This window comes from Myripristis murdjan, chromosome 1 (assembly GCF_902150065.1).
Source record: "Myripristis murdjan chromosome 1, fMyrMur1.1, whole genome shotgun sequence".
NCBI lineage: Eukaryota > Metazoa > Chordata > Actinopteri > Holocentriformes > Holocentridae > Myripristis > Myripristis murdjan.
Window position 1 is genome coordinate 24,966,095 of NC_043980.1, and position 15,902 is coordinate 24,981,996.

The following is a 15,902-nucleotide window of genomic DNA, read 5'->3' on the forward strand; positions in this document are numbered from 1 at the left end:
CCAACTAAAGACATGTCTGTTTTGCATTCATTGATGATTACCTGGCCAGTTCGTTATATGCAGCTTCTTTTCATTCATTCATTCATTCATTCATTCATTCTTAGTTTGTAGTTGGCCAGTTGGTTTTGTTCACCCTCTTTAATGAGTAAAATGCAAAATTACAAGTTACAGTATTTTTGAACCGGTTGCCTTAGAAGCCCCAAATAAACTCACATAAAAGTCTGTATTCATATAGATTGAACAACGGGACTTTCTCACATTGTGGTAGGTAAGTTTTTTTTTTTCTTTTTCTTTTTTTTTCTTTTCTTTTCTTGGGGAGCCAAGTCTCATCTCCTGGGCGTAGACCTGCTTGCTTGTTTGGTTCGCGTGATTTGGAGACACTGGCCAATGATGTGGCGTTTGTGACCACCCCGGGCTCTCAGCCTGATGTTATAAAGAGTGGAAGAGGGAGGCTGGACTGCAGCAAGCTGCATCTCAGCTCCGTTTGGTTAGACTGCTCTATTTCACTCTGAGAAAGGACTAGCCGATATTGTCGAATTTGACTAGCTGTATTTAAAAAATATATATATATATGTACTATTTTTGCATCTAATTGCACTCTACGTTACACTGTCAAACGGAGAAGACAAACAATTCATTCAAAAGGTAAGTTAAGTCACATCGTTTCTACAAAAAAAAAAAAAAAAAAAAAAAAAAGCCATTTGCACTACATTTGCTACAGGCTGTAATCCAGAGCAACAGAATTAACTTAATTTTTTAATTTCTTAACAAGCTGCATGCTGAATAGTTTTCGACTTTATTATCCAAGTTTAAAACAAGGGAGGAGCTGCTGTAGGCTAATTGGCTGGGAAAGGATTTATCACTTCACCAATATTTTTTTTAACTGCCACTTTTACTTTTCCCCGCTATTTCGCTAGGCTACAAATACTTTATGGTAGGTCGACCTTCAGAAACACAGCACCGCACTTTTAACTAATTAACGCCATGTTGAGGATGATTCATAAAGCTGCAGGCTCCAAATGAGCAAGCAAATTTAGTAGGCCTATTGCTGTAGTCGGTATTTCGATTATTTTAATGGTGCGTTACTGTTTTGCTTTAAATGGATTATGATTAAATGAATATTTACTCAGTTGAATTAGGCGTTTGATGAAGGACCCTATCCAGTTAAGGGGTGAGGATCCGTGTGTCGTGGGGACTCTTGATCCAAGCAAAAACTACGCCAGGTGTTTTCAATCACTAGGCCTTCAAACAGACAGGACGAAGCAAACAGTCACCTGAGGCCTGTATCACGAAGCAAGCTCGGTTTTCCCTGGATTGCTCAGACCTATCCGGTTACACTAATCGAGACCATGGTGATCAGGGATAACCGGCATCACGACGCTGGTTATCAACTCGCTCATTCGATCCAGGTTTTCCTCATGAAGAGCCGTGGACGCGCACGTAGCCTGTAGGGGCGGGTTCCGAGGCAGCAGACCAATCACAAACATGAGCGACAAGGAAAAACGCACAGCGTATTATACTGGGAAAGTATGAGGAGGAAAAACAAAATTTACACTCTAAATCGAACACCGCGACTGCCGCCAAGAGAAAGCAGAATCATTGGCAACGAATTGCCGACTGCATAAATGCGCAAGTTACACATCAATGGCTCAAGTCCACATCTGACGCTGAAACAGATGAAATCACTGCACAGAGGTGTTGCGTGTATGACAGGTATAGTTTAATTCCTCCAGGTGTGACCCCTCAGGTTGAAAGAACGTGGGAGCAAGTAAAAATTAAACACAAGAACATCATTGCATTTGGTAGCCTAAGTTTGCCATTTTATTATAGCCTGTTATGCATAAATAAAATTAAAAATAAATAAAGCCGACGCCAAAATTCAATCACGTCAGTAGGCGACATCAAGTTGATAGCCTGAATAAAATCAGATACTGAGCTGCGTTAGAACTTAGCAGGAACAAAAGGCAATTATAAAGGCCTTCTCGCCCTCTTGAATGAAGGGTAGAAATGATCCTTTTTCACATTGGCATCAGCGAGCAGTCAGTTCGGCCCATTCTCTCACCCAGGAATAATTTGCCCCCCAAAATATTTAGAGCTAATTAATTGTGCCATTTTAAATGTCCCTAAAATGTTGTGAAAACGCCTCTAAAAATACTTTTAATTAGCTATCACATTTCATTTAATGATTTCTCATGTCTGTTTTCCTCTCCTACAAACTGTCAGCTCTGTATAGCAGGCAGCTTTTAGCCAGGCTGAAGTGCTGTTTCACATTAGTATTACATCCTTTTTCTCATACAGATAGTCGTCGGCAAAATCTAACGCCTTAATCCCGTTTCGTGATATAAGCCTCAGGTGTGAGTTTTGGCTGTAATGAAACCATGCAGCCTCTCTACCACCCAGGACACAGTCGCCCGAAAGTCTATTGACGTTATATGGTTTACCTCTGGGGTTAATGAGTTGTGAAGACATGGCCGAATTGCATTCACGCTGCCAGGCCTATTCCTGACAGGGTTTACGACTTTATGACAGACTGGGATGTTAAAACTTCTCAGATGGGCATTTCCAAAGCATCCCCATCAGTGAGTCATGCACACGTTTATATACTCTGGCTGCTTGATTATATATTTATTTCCTCTCTCTCTTCCAGATGGAACACGGTGACTGCAATCAGGACCAAATGTAAGTGCAGCAGAAATGTAAGGCCGATGTTACACACTGCAACTTCCATGCAATTAGTTGCATGCTGTAAATGTGGAACATTCCAAATTATAGAGCAAGCCCACTTCATGATGATCATTGGACTCAGTTGTATGCAACCAAATTGCATGAAAAGGTTTCAGATGTAATGCCTAGGCTTGAAGAACTGTAGTACTATAGCCTCCTTTTTAGAGGCATAGATTATGTGCAAGAGTGGCTGATTCAGGCCCCCAGCCCACAGACATGCATGTCATGAAACCCTTTAGGATCACAGCTGTGCATTCACAGTTGCAGGAATCACAGTAAACAAATAGCTTCAGGTCATTCCTGCAGAGGGGTGCCTTTGAGTCCCTATTACATAACTATAGTTTGTGTAAAATGATGCCAGTTCTTCATGCATAGTCTACTGTGAACATGTAATGATATGTAGCCCTGAATAAATAAAATAGGATTATTATTCGGCCTTCCTAGTTCCCTCACATCACTTAAAATGTATTCTCATTAATGACCTATTAATGTGTAAATTGAAGAAATTGGCTTGCATTCCCCATTCTCCGTGCCATCCTGTTGCCAGTACAACTTCCTTTCAAATCTTGGAACATTCTCCCAAGTTACATGAGTTCCATAAAGTAACAAAGTTTTCTTCCTGAAAAGTGAAGTAAGCCTTGAATTTTACTCTTTTCTTCGGTGTTTTCTCTTCTTTGCCTTGTTATGTTAATTTGTAGGTGGATGAATGGGAGTGGGGGGTGTATGGCTGTATGCAAGTTGACAAGGCATTCTATGCAGCCTGTGTGTGTGTGCGCGCACGCGTTCGTGTTGGCGGGAGAGAGGCATAAAGGTCATCTTTATTTATCCTACACAGGGACCCCGGTGTTTTGTGATACAGGCCTGCATGCCTTGCACTGTTGCATGGTGACTACCCCAACTCAGATTACTAAGATTCTGCTGCATCAGTATAAGGGAGAAATAACATGTGTGTATAATTGTCGAAATGTTATCTTTAAATTCTTGTTAAATGTTCACTATGTGACCCTGTTGCTCACCCCATGGAGAGTAGTCTAGTGGTGTCCCTGAGTATCATATTATCCCTGTTTCACTTTCTTCGTTACCTGCTTTTTAATAGGGTGGACACTTAAATACTTGAAGACTCCATTAAGGTGGTATCTGAGGGTTGTGTATAAATTAAATATTTTCAAATGGAAAAATCAGTTATTTCGCTATTTATTTGTTGATAGGGTATGTCACTTAAGATGTCTATTCTTCACATCAGAACTTTATACTTAATTATTTTTAAATCAATATATACATGAATATGAATGGTTTCATGTACCTCTCTTTGATTAAATATTTCAATGATTATGGTTGTTTAAAACATTTTTAGCATTGATATTATCTTTTGTTTAATATTTAATGTCTAATAATTGTTTGGTCAATTAAAGGAACAGGAATAGTGAGGAAATTATTTTTAAAACTGGGACAAAATTGTTAATTATTGAATAGAGCAAAACTTCATAAAATGTGTGTCTTACAAAATCCATTTTGTGCTTTACTATTACATCTGTCTGAGATGATAGTTACATATATGGCATTCACGCTTGACCGGACTGTATTCTATAGATTTATTTATTTACTGAAACTTGGCCCAGAGTGCAACCCATTGTAGGAATGACTCAAGCAGTACGTGGATTATCACAAGCACTGCTGTTTTTTGAAAGTTCACATTTTCAGAAGACTGTGTGAATGAAGGGAAATTGCCTTGCCCACTTGGCCTTACCACTATGCAATGTTGAGAATACCTAACTGACTTTGAAGTGACTTTTTTTCTTTTTTTACATTTTAAATCAGCATTAAGCAACTCCAGAACTTAACAATTTCTGCTTTATGGGGAGTTTTATAGCCCTAATTATAGAAACAAATGCCAAGTCACCAGTCCCAACCATTTCACCATTTACACATCTTTTCCCTCTTTGTCAAATTATGGCCTGGAATGTATCTCTCCCCGCTCCTCCCCCTACAATATAAAGCTGCCACTCCCCCCCTCCTGCTTCACCTCCTGCCCTCTTTAACTGCAATCAAAGTGTCTCTGGAGCCAGACATCCTGCTGATAATCCTGTCCCAATTTCAAATTGGTCACGCGACTGCAGTCGGCACTCCCAAGACAGAAATGGTTAATTCATAGCAGTTGTTTACCTTGTAGCTGCAAGTCTGCAGCATCACCACATTTTGGAGGTCAGAGACAAGATAATTAAAGTATTTTTTTTTTTTCATGTTAACTTCTGGTTTTGTACAATGAGGCTCCAGTGGACCCAGAAGCAGTCTGACTCTGTTTAGAGTTTGAGCTTTCAACGTTAGGGCTGCTTGATAATGAAGAATCATAAGGATAATTATTTTGATCAATATTGATCATGTATTTAACACAATTACTCTCTGACTTCAGAATCGTCTTTTGAAAAGTGGATTTTCTTGAATTTGAAATACAAACATGCCACTGTGGGAGGGGCGAAAGCACACTGCTGCAAAGGAGAGGAGTGTGCTGGATTTACAAATGTAGAACAGATCCACACACCAGATAGCTCCCATACAGATGTTATTTGCTAATTGTGATGTTTTGAGCAACAAGACTGTTCCTCAGACTTGACAACACAAGACAAAATGAGAGCATCATTGCAAAACAGAATACACAATAATCATATCGATTATCATGTTTTCATAATTGTCTGAAGACGAAATCACAATTGAAAATAAAATTTGATTAATTGCCCAGAACTACTCAACACACACTAGTAGTCAGACATTGCTTAGTGCAGTCTTGAGCCCCAAAGATTGTAGGATTCTCTCAACCCATAGAGAAGCATCTAATCCAACTTAAAACATGAATGTAAACAAAAATTGGAGTACCAAAGTTTTTACATGACAGCTGGGGTATCAAACAAACCTTTTAGCAATCAAACTATGACAGTGTGTGATTTTGGATAAGTGAGTGGGAGAAACATGAACAATCTCACATTTGGTATTAATTTGCATTTTTGAGTTGGCTACATAAACTCATTACACCCAACAGGCAAAACAAGCCCATTTTAACTAGGTGCAAGACTGCCTATAACATTCTTTTCTCCCAAGTAAATCTTACGCAGGCATCTGTTGGTCTAGCTATCATGTCTGACATTTGACCTCTTGAGCTCTAACATCACTTTGTCATTATGTTTTTGAAGATCACCTGAAATGGATTTGGAGACTGCTTTGAAGGACTGCTCCTCTGCCCTTGATCTTTTCCTTAACAACAGGTTCTCTGACTCACTGGCTCTCTTAGCACCATGGTATGTCACTGATAACGAGATTTGTCCTTGGACTTTGAATCAGTGCATGGAACTTTTTTCAGGATTTAATCCTATTATTTATGGCAATCGATAATGATTACCTTGACTGGTTTCAACACTGAGTATCTGTTCTTTGTTTTTTGACAGTCTTTTGCAATTTTCTCCCTCAGGAAGGGCCAGAGTATGTACCATGCAGTGGGCTACAGCAGCATGTTGGTAATGCAAGCAGGCATGACCTTTGACCCAAAGGATATGGATACTGCCATGGCATCATTGAGGGAATCTTTACAGACATGTCAGAGGTGTGATTTTTTTTTTTTTTTTTTTTTTTTAATTGTGTTAAGGGCTGTCATGGTGAAGGAATTTCCTCTGCGATAATCTAAGGTGGATTAACAGCATGGTTTGCAGTGGTAGTGGCTCTTATTTTTATTATTATTTGGTGCCAAATTTATGTATTTTTTTTTTTTTTTTTTTTTAGTGCAATATAAATCAGCTTTATTGTTAGGTTATTATTAGGTTAGTCATGTGACCATTTTGGTCGTAATCTAGGAGCTCTGCCTTGACTAATGCTCTGGAAAACCACAGGTCAGGTCAGCTCTGGTTTCATGGGCACTGGAGTTACAAAATTCAAGTGACATACAAAGCTGAATGTGAAGATAATTTTTAGCCAAGCTGGAAAAACAACTACTACTTCTAAAATTTGTTACATTAACAGATTTCGTAAAAAGCCTGGATTTGTGGAGACCATTACCAGCCTGTGGTATCGACAACCAGCAGAAAACCTGACAGAAGGTGAGTGAAAATCTTATACCAACAGACTGTCCGGTCTGTCTAGAGTACATCTGTCATCACTTCATGTAATGGTGGACTGAGGTCTGGGTATGACCATGGATACAATGTAAGTTGCAGAGAAAAACAAGTGTTGTGGCACAATTAGTCCTGCCTGTGCACTGCATTTGCAAAGTTCGGGCTTGCAAAGAAACACAGGCAGTTCATATGAAAAGCAGTTTGTCACAAAGTTTGCGTTTGAACGAGATGGTCTTATCCCAGGGGCATACAAAAATATAAATGTTTTTCCCATTATGCCAGTATCCTGTTGAGTTGTGCCCTGTACTACTGTATACATAAAATAACTAGCATGTATGACTTCCCAGAGGCACTGTAGCATCGCCAATGCCAATTTGCAAATCAAAGTGACATTTTTTACTAAATGTTGATAATTTGTTCACTAAAACCAACTACTTCAGTTATTATTTAGGTCTCAAAATAATGAGAAAGTATTAGAAAAACTGGTCATCCAGCATGTGGTGTTTCAATCTTAACAGAGGAGATGCATGCTGAGCTGTGCTACGCTGAGGTTCTTCTGCAGAAGGCAGCTCTCACTTTCCTGGATGAGACTATAATCGGCTTCATCAAAGGAGGGATGGGAATGCGAAACAGTTATCAAATTTTCAAGTAAGAAGCTTTTCTGTTGGACCAATAACTTATTAAGGAGGCAGTAAGGGAAAAAAGAGGTCTAATGTAACATTGTGTGGTGTTTCTTTTAACTAGGGAATGCCAAGCCATGGCAAACATGGCAAAGGACACGCAGAAGCAAAAGAGCACTCACATGCATTTCAGGTGTGGCGTTAACATGGGCATTGGATCATTTAATCTGGTGAGAACTGGGTCTTTGATTTGTCCTGCAGCACTGCAGAGTGCTGTGTAATATGGCCCCAAGGTATAAAATAATAGGGCTGAGCAGTATTGATACACAGATGTGATATTTTCCCTCCTCCCCCAAATCATCAGATGCTGTCTCTACTTCCGGCCAGAGTCCTCAGGTTGATGGAGTTCTTGGGCTTCTCTGGAGACAGGGTAGGTACTATCATTCCACATTACAATATGCACTGACACAGTAGACATGGGTAACTGCCTTTTAAAGTACTGGTATTGTTTGATTTGAATGTTGAGTTACTGCTTGCTGTGCACAAATTTCCATCAGCCGATCATCTCTTATAGGAGGTGGGCTTGTCGGAGCTGAGAGAGGGGGCTGCCAGCAACGGCCTGCGCTCCATCCTCAGCACCGTGACTCTGGTGATGTTCCACCTCTACATTTCTGTGATACTGGGTAAGAACATGAGGCAGTAGAGTTCTAAGTTTTCTACCAATTTCAAAGCATCCTTTCACTACTTTGTAACTTCAAGCAGCTTTTTTTTGTAATGAACACAAAATTGGTTTTGGTTTTTTGTAATGAACACAAAATTGGTTTTGTCTCCTTTTCTCACCCAAGGCACTGGTGAAGGTAATGTTACTGAGGCTGAAGCCCTGCTGGAGCCATACTTTAAGAAGTTTCCAAATGTAAGCCTTGCTTTTTCACATAATTTTATATTTGGTAATTGGAGGGCCAGTCTTATGTTACTACATACATGCATACAGTATTTTTTTTAACTGAAACATAGATGATAATGCATCTAGATGATGCCTGTGAAAATGGCCATAACAATGTCTAGATGTTAATTTGGAGTATTTTAGCCAGTGTTGTGGGAACAAGTTTTTGGGTTGTGTTGAGTATCGGCTGGAGTTATCCAAGTGTGTTTGAGCTTTAAGTTTCTTATTTGGGCCTCCAAATGTTTGTGCGGCCCTGTCATGGATGTAACTGTGCCCTGTGTGTGCATCTGTTTGAATTTGCAAGCAGCACTTGAATATACCCCAATGATCTGTGTGGGCAGTGATTCAGCCATGAAACAGTCTCCCAACTGAGATACTAGTGTGAAAGTCATGCTGTACGCCATAAAAATTGCATGTGTCCATGTACACAAGTCAGTAGATGGGCATGGTTTCATAAATGAGCGTGATACTGAATGAGAAAGAAGTTTTGTGTTTTGCAGACCTGTTTTCCCAAGTGTGCCTTCATAGAGTAGTAAAGTGTTTTTCCTCTGATTTGTCTGCTTTTATATTTTATCCATAGGGAGCCCTCATGCTTTTCTACATTGCAAGAATTGCTTTGCTCAAAGGAAACTTCACATTTGTGAGTAATATTGTAGTGAACAGTGTCTTTGTCAGCTCTTTGTCTTTTTTTTTTTTTTTTTTAAGTGAACATAGAACATATCAGAACATATTTCCGCAAATGTTGTAAAAAATCAAAGCCTCTGAGCCTGCATTTCCTCATAGGCCCAGGAGAAATACCTAGCATGCATTGCAGCACAGCAAGAGTGGCGACAGATTCACCACCTTTGCTACTGGGAGCTGATGTGGGCCCACTCATTTGAGCAAGACTGGAGGGAGGCATATCGTTACGCTGACCTGCTCGCCAAAGAAAGCAAGTGGTCCCAGGTATGTAATTTTTTTTTTTTTTTTAAACGTAGAAAAAATGCTGATGTGTTACACCTTTTATATCATAACATGTTGTTCTTTTCATACAGGCTGTCTACGTATTCCAGAAAGCTGCCATTTTGAGCATGCTCCCAGAGGAAGAAGTGAAAAAAATGGGGGAAGATGTGGTGGAGTTATTCAGGTGCACAAGGGACAGCATATATTGAGTTAATTTTTATTGTGTAACTGTTGTGCAATAAATATGAACTGTTTGGTTTGTAGGCAAGTGGATAACCTCAGACTGAGGATTGCTGGGAAGTCCATTCCAACAGAGAAATTTGCAGCAAAGAAGGCACAGCGATACCTTTCCCCTAACCCTGTGAAGCTAGTTGTCCCTGCTTTGGTGAGGATGCACTTTTTTTTTTTTTTTATTTCGTGAATTTACAATATGATGATATCAAGCCAATAAGTGCTTTTTTCTTTAAATTTGATTATATAAGCAAATGTTCTTACCTCCCAGGAAATGATGTATGTGTGGAACGGCTTCACAATAGTCGGCAAAAGACCAGAGCTGACTCAGAACATCTTGTCCACCATAGAGAAAGCAGAGGAGCAACTCAGAAATGATCCAAGTGGGCTTTTTTTGTTCTGTGGCAAAGATAATGTTGTGCTCCTCCTGTAAATGTAGAATTTCAGTAAATTTTTCAAATGAAGGTAATTGCTTTCTCCTTTGTGTGTAGATCCATCAGAGTATCACCAGGATGACCACTGTCTTATCCAGCTGCTGAAGGGACTGTGTCTGAGACAGCTTGGGCGTCTTGTCCAGGCTGAACTCTGCTTCACCAATGTCATTTCCAGGTGAGAAGACTAAACCCAGTGTCATGGGACTATTCACTGTCACTGGGATGCAGGGCAAGTTGACTCAAAGCACTTCATTTGCATAAAAACTATTTAAAATGAGATGTCTAAACACATCAGATTTTAACAGAATCAGTCATTTTGTCATAGCTGTATTACATCAATCACAAGTAGAATGGTCAATGAAAGACTACTTCATATAGAAAAAATATAGGAGTAAAAAAGTCACTGTGTGTATATAGGGAGAGAGATATACATGTATGTGTAAAATAAATAAATCTTTTCTTTCAGTGAAAGTGATATAAAGTATGACAACTATCTGGTGCCATTTACCACATATGAGCTAGGCCTGCTTCACAAGGAGAAAGGTGATTATAAGAAGGCCATCTCCCTGCTTGAAAATGCCAAGTAAGTGCTCTTTCTTGGCTTCTGCGAGTCAACCATGAGTCAGTACCATAGGAAACATGCATGCATACATAGCTTTAGGTCAAGGTGCATATATTCCGCCATGCATACTGGTGGGACTAATAATGGCCTGACTTATAGGATGAACTACAAAGAGTACAACATGGAGTCAAGGCTACACTTCCGCATCCATGCAGCTCTAGAGTCCATGGAGTCTTCATTTTCTGCCAAACCTCACCCTTCACGGACACCAGCCTAAGAGACTGCCTGGAGCCCCAAGCATAATGTGGAAGAAATGGATACAAGTCGTATTTTATGTGCCTCACTGCCTTCAACTATTCTGTTTATGCAAACTAGAAAACTTCTACAGCTAGATCTTAAAATGTCTCTTTAGCTCCATTATAGGATGCATCTAGACTTGTTTTAATACTCTTGCTATAGTAGAGCAGGGCTCACTCATCTCTTAATATCATCCCTGTGAAATGATTATTTGTAATTGTTAATAACTTGGTTTTCTGTATTAAAACTGTTAAAGTATTATTAAAAGATGTTTTCTGTATTTTGTCACTTGTCACACAAGTGACAAAATTTAATCAAGACTAAGGGAGGATATTCCAGTTCCTTGTTGAGGAGGGGGGAACCTGAGACTCTACAGAGAGGCCTATTGATGTATTGCTGATCACCAAAATCACAGATCTAACAGCCCTTTATTTGACCATAACCATGAATGATGTCATACCTTTTATAGTTTTGTGATCAAAAGCTGTGTACAAACACTTCTGATTGCTAATCCATTGTTTCTGGGTTGAGTCAATTTCTTTCTAATGCATATAGGAAATTGTCATTACCATTACATCAAAGATAACTCTTCAGGGTCATACCAACCTGTTTAAAGAATTATATTGACCAGCGATCTTTCTAAATGGCCAGTACACTTGGTGGCAATGGTACACTATATGGGTGTTTTTATAGCAAGTGTGGAATAAATTTACCTTTTACATTCATGTATTCAATAAATTTGCAACTGGTCTAATTAGTAGCTTCATGAGAACAAGTCTGAGAATGAGTACAGTTCTAAAAGCATAAATACTGAATTGAATTACTCAATTACATCAAAATATTTTAGCATCTCTCAAAACAAAATATATGGGGGCAGGCATGAAAGCATGTGTCCCCCACAAACAATAAATAGCGAAGCGGACAAAATGCAGTCTGTAAACATGTTTTATATTCTACAGGGTGGTACGTGTATAAATCAGCAGGAAATTACTGCTATGACAGAGCCTTGAAATAATCAGTGACAAGATGATGAGGTACACAATCTTTATTAGTCACACAATGAAAGGTAACAACTCAGTCACTCCAGGACAGTTAAGGTTCCAGTTAATTCACATATGTACATAGACTATTAAGGTATGCTTCACGGCACACTAATTGAAAATCCACCCCCCACAGAGCACATCAGCTTCACGGCGGCTTCAGCACTCTCTATGCCCGGCCCTATCTTACTACAAGAGGTAGCAGACCCCCCCTCCTACCACAGGAACAACTCACCTGGCTACCTGTCTTCACCGCCGGCACCTCTAAATCACTGCGAACGGCACCCTTCCACAACCTACCAGAGTGCCGAGCCGCAGTCTTGTGCTCCAACCACGAAATGCAGCCTCTGCTTGTCTTTTATTGTTCATCTCTCCCGCACCCACAATCAGTCACACCTGAATCAGTTCAGTCATTAGGGAGTCCCGGCTGATGACATCACTAGCCAGTGCGTCCACAGCTCGCTCTCAACACAATATTTACATAAAACACCCCGATGGATCAGGTTAATTTCATTTGAACAACAGATTTCCCGAGCATTTATATGGGCTACGCAAACTTCAGTCCACATGATAAAAATGAATCCACGGACCACCAGAGTAACGTTTGACTGTTTAATTAAATCAACTTAAAATTACTCAACACAAAAATGTACATCGTTTCACATGGGCTGTATCTTCTAGAGACAGTGGCGTAATTTCACTTTTTTACCCGTGGGTTATTGATCAAAAGGGCCCCCTGTCAAATTCTTAACCCAGACCTCAGAGGTAAATAAAAACTTTTTGGGAAAAACAATGCGCGCAAAGACGCACAGTGGAGAGGTGCGCCTTTTTCAATTATTGCCCTACAAGAAAGAGCGCAGCATTCATTTCAGGTTGTGTGAGCATGATACATTTATAGACTAGCAAAATGATTTTCAGCCACTTCATCCTGCATGGTTGGTAGCCGACAAGTATTAGGCTGAACAGAGTTATATAATTTCAACCCCACCTTTCGGGGGCTTTTGCTAATCACATTTTCAGGCTATTAGCCTATCAATTTACCTCTGAAATAAAGACGACAGTTTTCACAGATGTGTTGATTTATTAAATTTTCATTTCAATGTACAGATGCAAACAAATTGACAAATTAATTAAATCAATGGCCTAGGCAACTTATAAAGAATAAACAAATTAATAACGATTAATAGGCTAATTAATAACTGATAACATTAACACATTAATAACAAGAACAAAGTTATAGCCTGCACATCTCCGTGGAAAATCCCACAGGTACTGTCCATGGTGCTGAATCCGCTGCGGCACTTTATTATGGAAAGTAAAAAGCTCCATATAATTCACGGAGGATCTTGTTTAGGTCTTCTTTACTTACAGTTGAGAAATCAGATGTTTGTGTTTTTCAGATAGTCTTGTAGACATTTGACGGCCCAAGACGTTGACCGGGCTGTACCGGCTTCATTTCCTGACCTCTCCAGCTGATCCAGTTCTGCACTCGTCACTCTCGCGTATCTCTCCTTTTTCTCTTCTGTCTTGTCTTCCTCGTTCAGCCATTCATCCAAACTTAGGTCGCCAAAGAAATCAAAACCGACAACAAAACGGTCCATTATGCAGGCGAACAAAGTTGACAGCGGCTTTTGCTGCGGGTTTCGGTGAAACGTTTCGTGTTGTTCGTCCATGGAAACCACACAGACTCGGGCAATAAGACGGAGTAGCCTAATATTTTCAGTGATTGATTCAGTATTTTTCATTTGAGCATGGCTAACCGTACTGTCATGCTCATTTGAGGATATTCGAAACGTCTGATTGATCAATCAGATTGCTCGGTCAGATCTACGTGTTGTGTAATTTTTAAAAATCTCACGTACCCCCTGGAGTTCCTTCAAGTACTTCAAGTATGATGAATCATTTTTGACAGCGTTATTTAGGTAAGACAAAAAGGAAGTCACAAATATTAACGTTAAATTGTGAAATTATTTATTTTTTTCAGCAAGGGCCCAGGGGGAGCCCCAGGTCAGGCAAAGGGGCCCATGGTCATAAAACCCATGGGCCTATGGCAAATTACGCTACAGCAGGGAAGTCTACCAACCACAAGATATCCAGAACTTAAATATGATCGGATGGAGATAGCAGATTTCCTCTACACATGGAAGAAGAACTCAAGAAGGCCCAAAAGCCCAAAAGACAGCCCCAAGCTTTAAGCACCCTGGAGGAGTCCTTTGATTATTTCCACATGCCGAGGCACTGTCCTCTACAGGATTCAAGGGTTGAAGTGCATCAAGATAATGCATCATGACAGTCTTAAACATTAACAGTGAATTGGTTCCTGCTTGTGTAACCCATATGACAAAATATGGTTCCTGAACATTGTGTCAATTATGAGTGTAATTTCATGCCCCACCAGAGAGTGGCGCCACACTCTGTATCTCGCTCTGGTCTGAAGCTTTGCAGTCTGCTCTGCGCGCTCCCTCTGCTGTTTTTTCTGGTTGACTCAATGCAGTGAATGCACGAACCGAAAGAGCTGAAGAGATCCCGATATGCAAATATGACAAACAAGTCATAATTCCATAATAAATCCGCTCATACCAACTACTAATACGTTGTTGTTTATCAGGAGCTGAATGCGGCATTAGTCCAGTCATTTTATGAAAAAACCTAGGACAAATTGCAAGAGAAAAAAAACTCAACTGATTTTGTATCCTCAGTTTGTCCTGAGTGAGGGGAAGAAAGTCCCAAGGATTTTGAAAATCACCTATTTATGACCACATATTACAAAAAAAAAAGAAAAAAAAAAACTTTCAGATATCACTATAAAAATTCACAATACAAATACAAAATCAGTTGAGTTTGCTTCTCTTGCAATTTGTCCTTGGTTGACCCCAATTTTGGCCTAAAATTACTGGACTACATGTGCAGCAGTGCCGTCGCTCTTGTTCTCTAATGTTCGCTCCCTCGACAACAAGGACACCCGCAGGAGAGAGACTGCTGTGTGCTTGCTTTTGCGAAGACATGGCTCCATGGAAACATCCCATCCCTGCAGGAGTAGAGCACTGAACATTGTCAGAGACCCCTGCACCAGTGCCAAGACCCAGCTACGCAGCTAACTGAAGGCAGCTCTGTCTCGTTGGCACCAGAGCTGCCATTACAAAAAGAAAGTGATGAACATCCAGTGAAGACAGGAGCTTCTCAAGACTCCTGTGATCAAGAGGAAACACCTCAGCATGAAGCACCAAGATGAGATGTCAGCAGAAGAAAAGACAAGAGATTGGAGACATTTGAGAAATAACTGCTAAAACTTCCAGAGGATGCATGATTCATAAGCCATAGAGGTTCAGGAACTAATTATTAAAAGAGACTTTTTAGTTCGACTGCAGTTTTCTTAACTCACCTTTAAGTTAAGTTAGAGTCACCACCACCACCACTCTTATATTAGGTGTTGCTAGTTGTAGCATGTTGATTGGTTGATATGTGACATGATCATGCATAGTACTAGTTAGCTGCTCCACAAGGTAAAATAATTGCCATCACTGAATTTAACAGCCGTATATTCTGTACTACTCAAATGCCGAAGTTAAATAAAGTTCATAAAACGGCAGATCCCTAAAGTGGCTTGTATGCAGGGCTGTCGTGTGAAATTATATTCCACCCATGCACATCCAGACGAAGTGGCCTTGCTCACGTCATAAAGGTCCAAACAGGACAATATAGATCATGTGGGAAACTTTCTACCAAATGTATGATGACCACAGGTATCATAGATCAGACTCTGCGCATGAGAATACAATACAAACTGCCCTACAATGCATACTGTCAGAAAAACTACACTTAAATCATTAGGAGTTCAGTAATAGAATGTGGCAGAATGGGAAAAATTAAAGGGGAGTTGGTACTTGACAATATAGGAGACAGTGGACAAAGAAAGAAACAACTTTGCCTACAAAAGGAAAGATTCAGCTGTCAAAACCAGGATGAGGCTAGGGCATTGTGGGGTGAGAAGGGTGGCTCTGAATGGGAAACA

General features: G+C 40.0%; 1 protein-coding gene across 1 annotated transcript; it reads left to right on the plus strand.

Annotated features, from left to right (window-relative positions):
- The first annotated feature begins 446 nt into the window (after positions 1-446).
- On the plus strand, positions 447-11,170 carry LOC115360145 (tetratricopeptide repeat protein 39B). Its single transcript, XM_030052820.1, has 18 exons — positions 447-645; positions 2,648-2,679; positions 5,910-6,014; positions 6,185-6,316; positions 6,730-6,806; positions 7,340-7,469; positions 7,566-7,671; positions 7,806-7,871; positions 8,016-8,124; positions 8,287-8,354; positions 8,965-9,024; positions 9,168-9,329; positions 9,419-9,510; positions 9,591-9,711; positions 9,829-9,940; positions 10,049-10,166; positions 10,458-10,574; positions 10,713-11,170. Exons 2-18 carry the CDS (start codon positions 2,648-2,650, stop codon positions 10,828-10,830), a joined length of 1,725 nt encoding a protein of 574 aa, XP_029908680.1. The 5' UTR covers positions 447-645; the 3' UTR covers positions 10,831-11,170.
- The last annotated feature ends 4,732 nt before the right edge of the window (positions 11,171-15,902 follow it).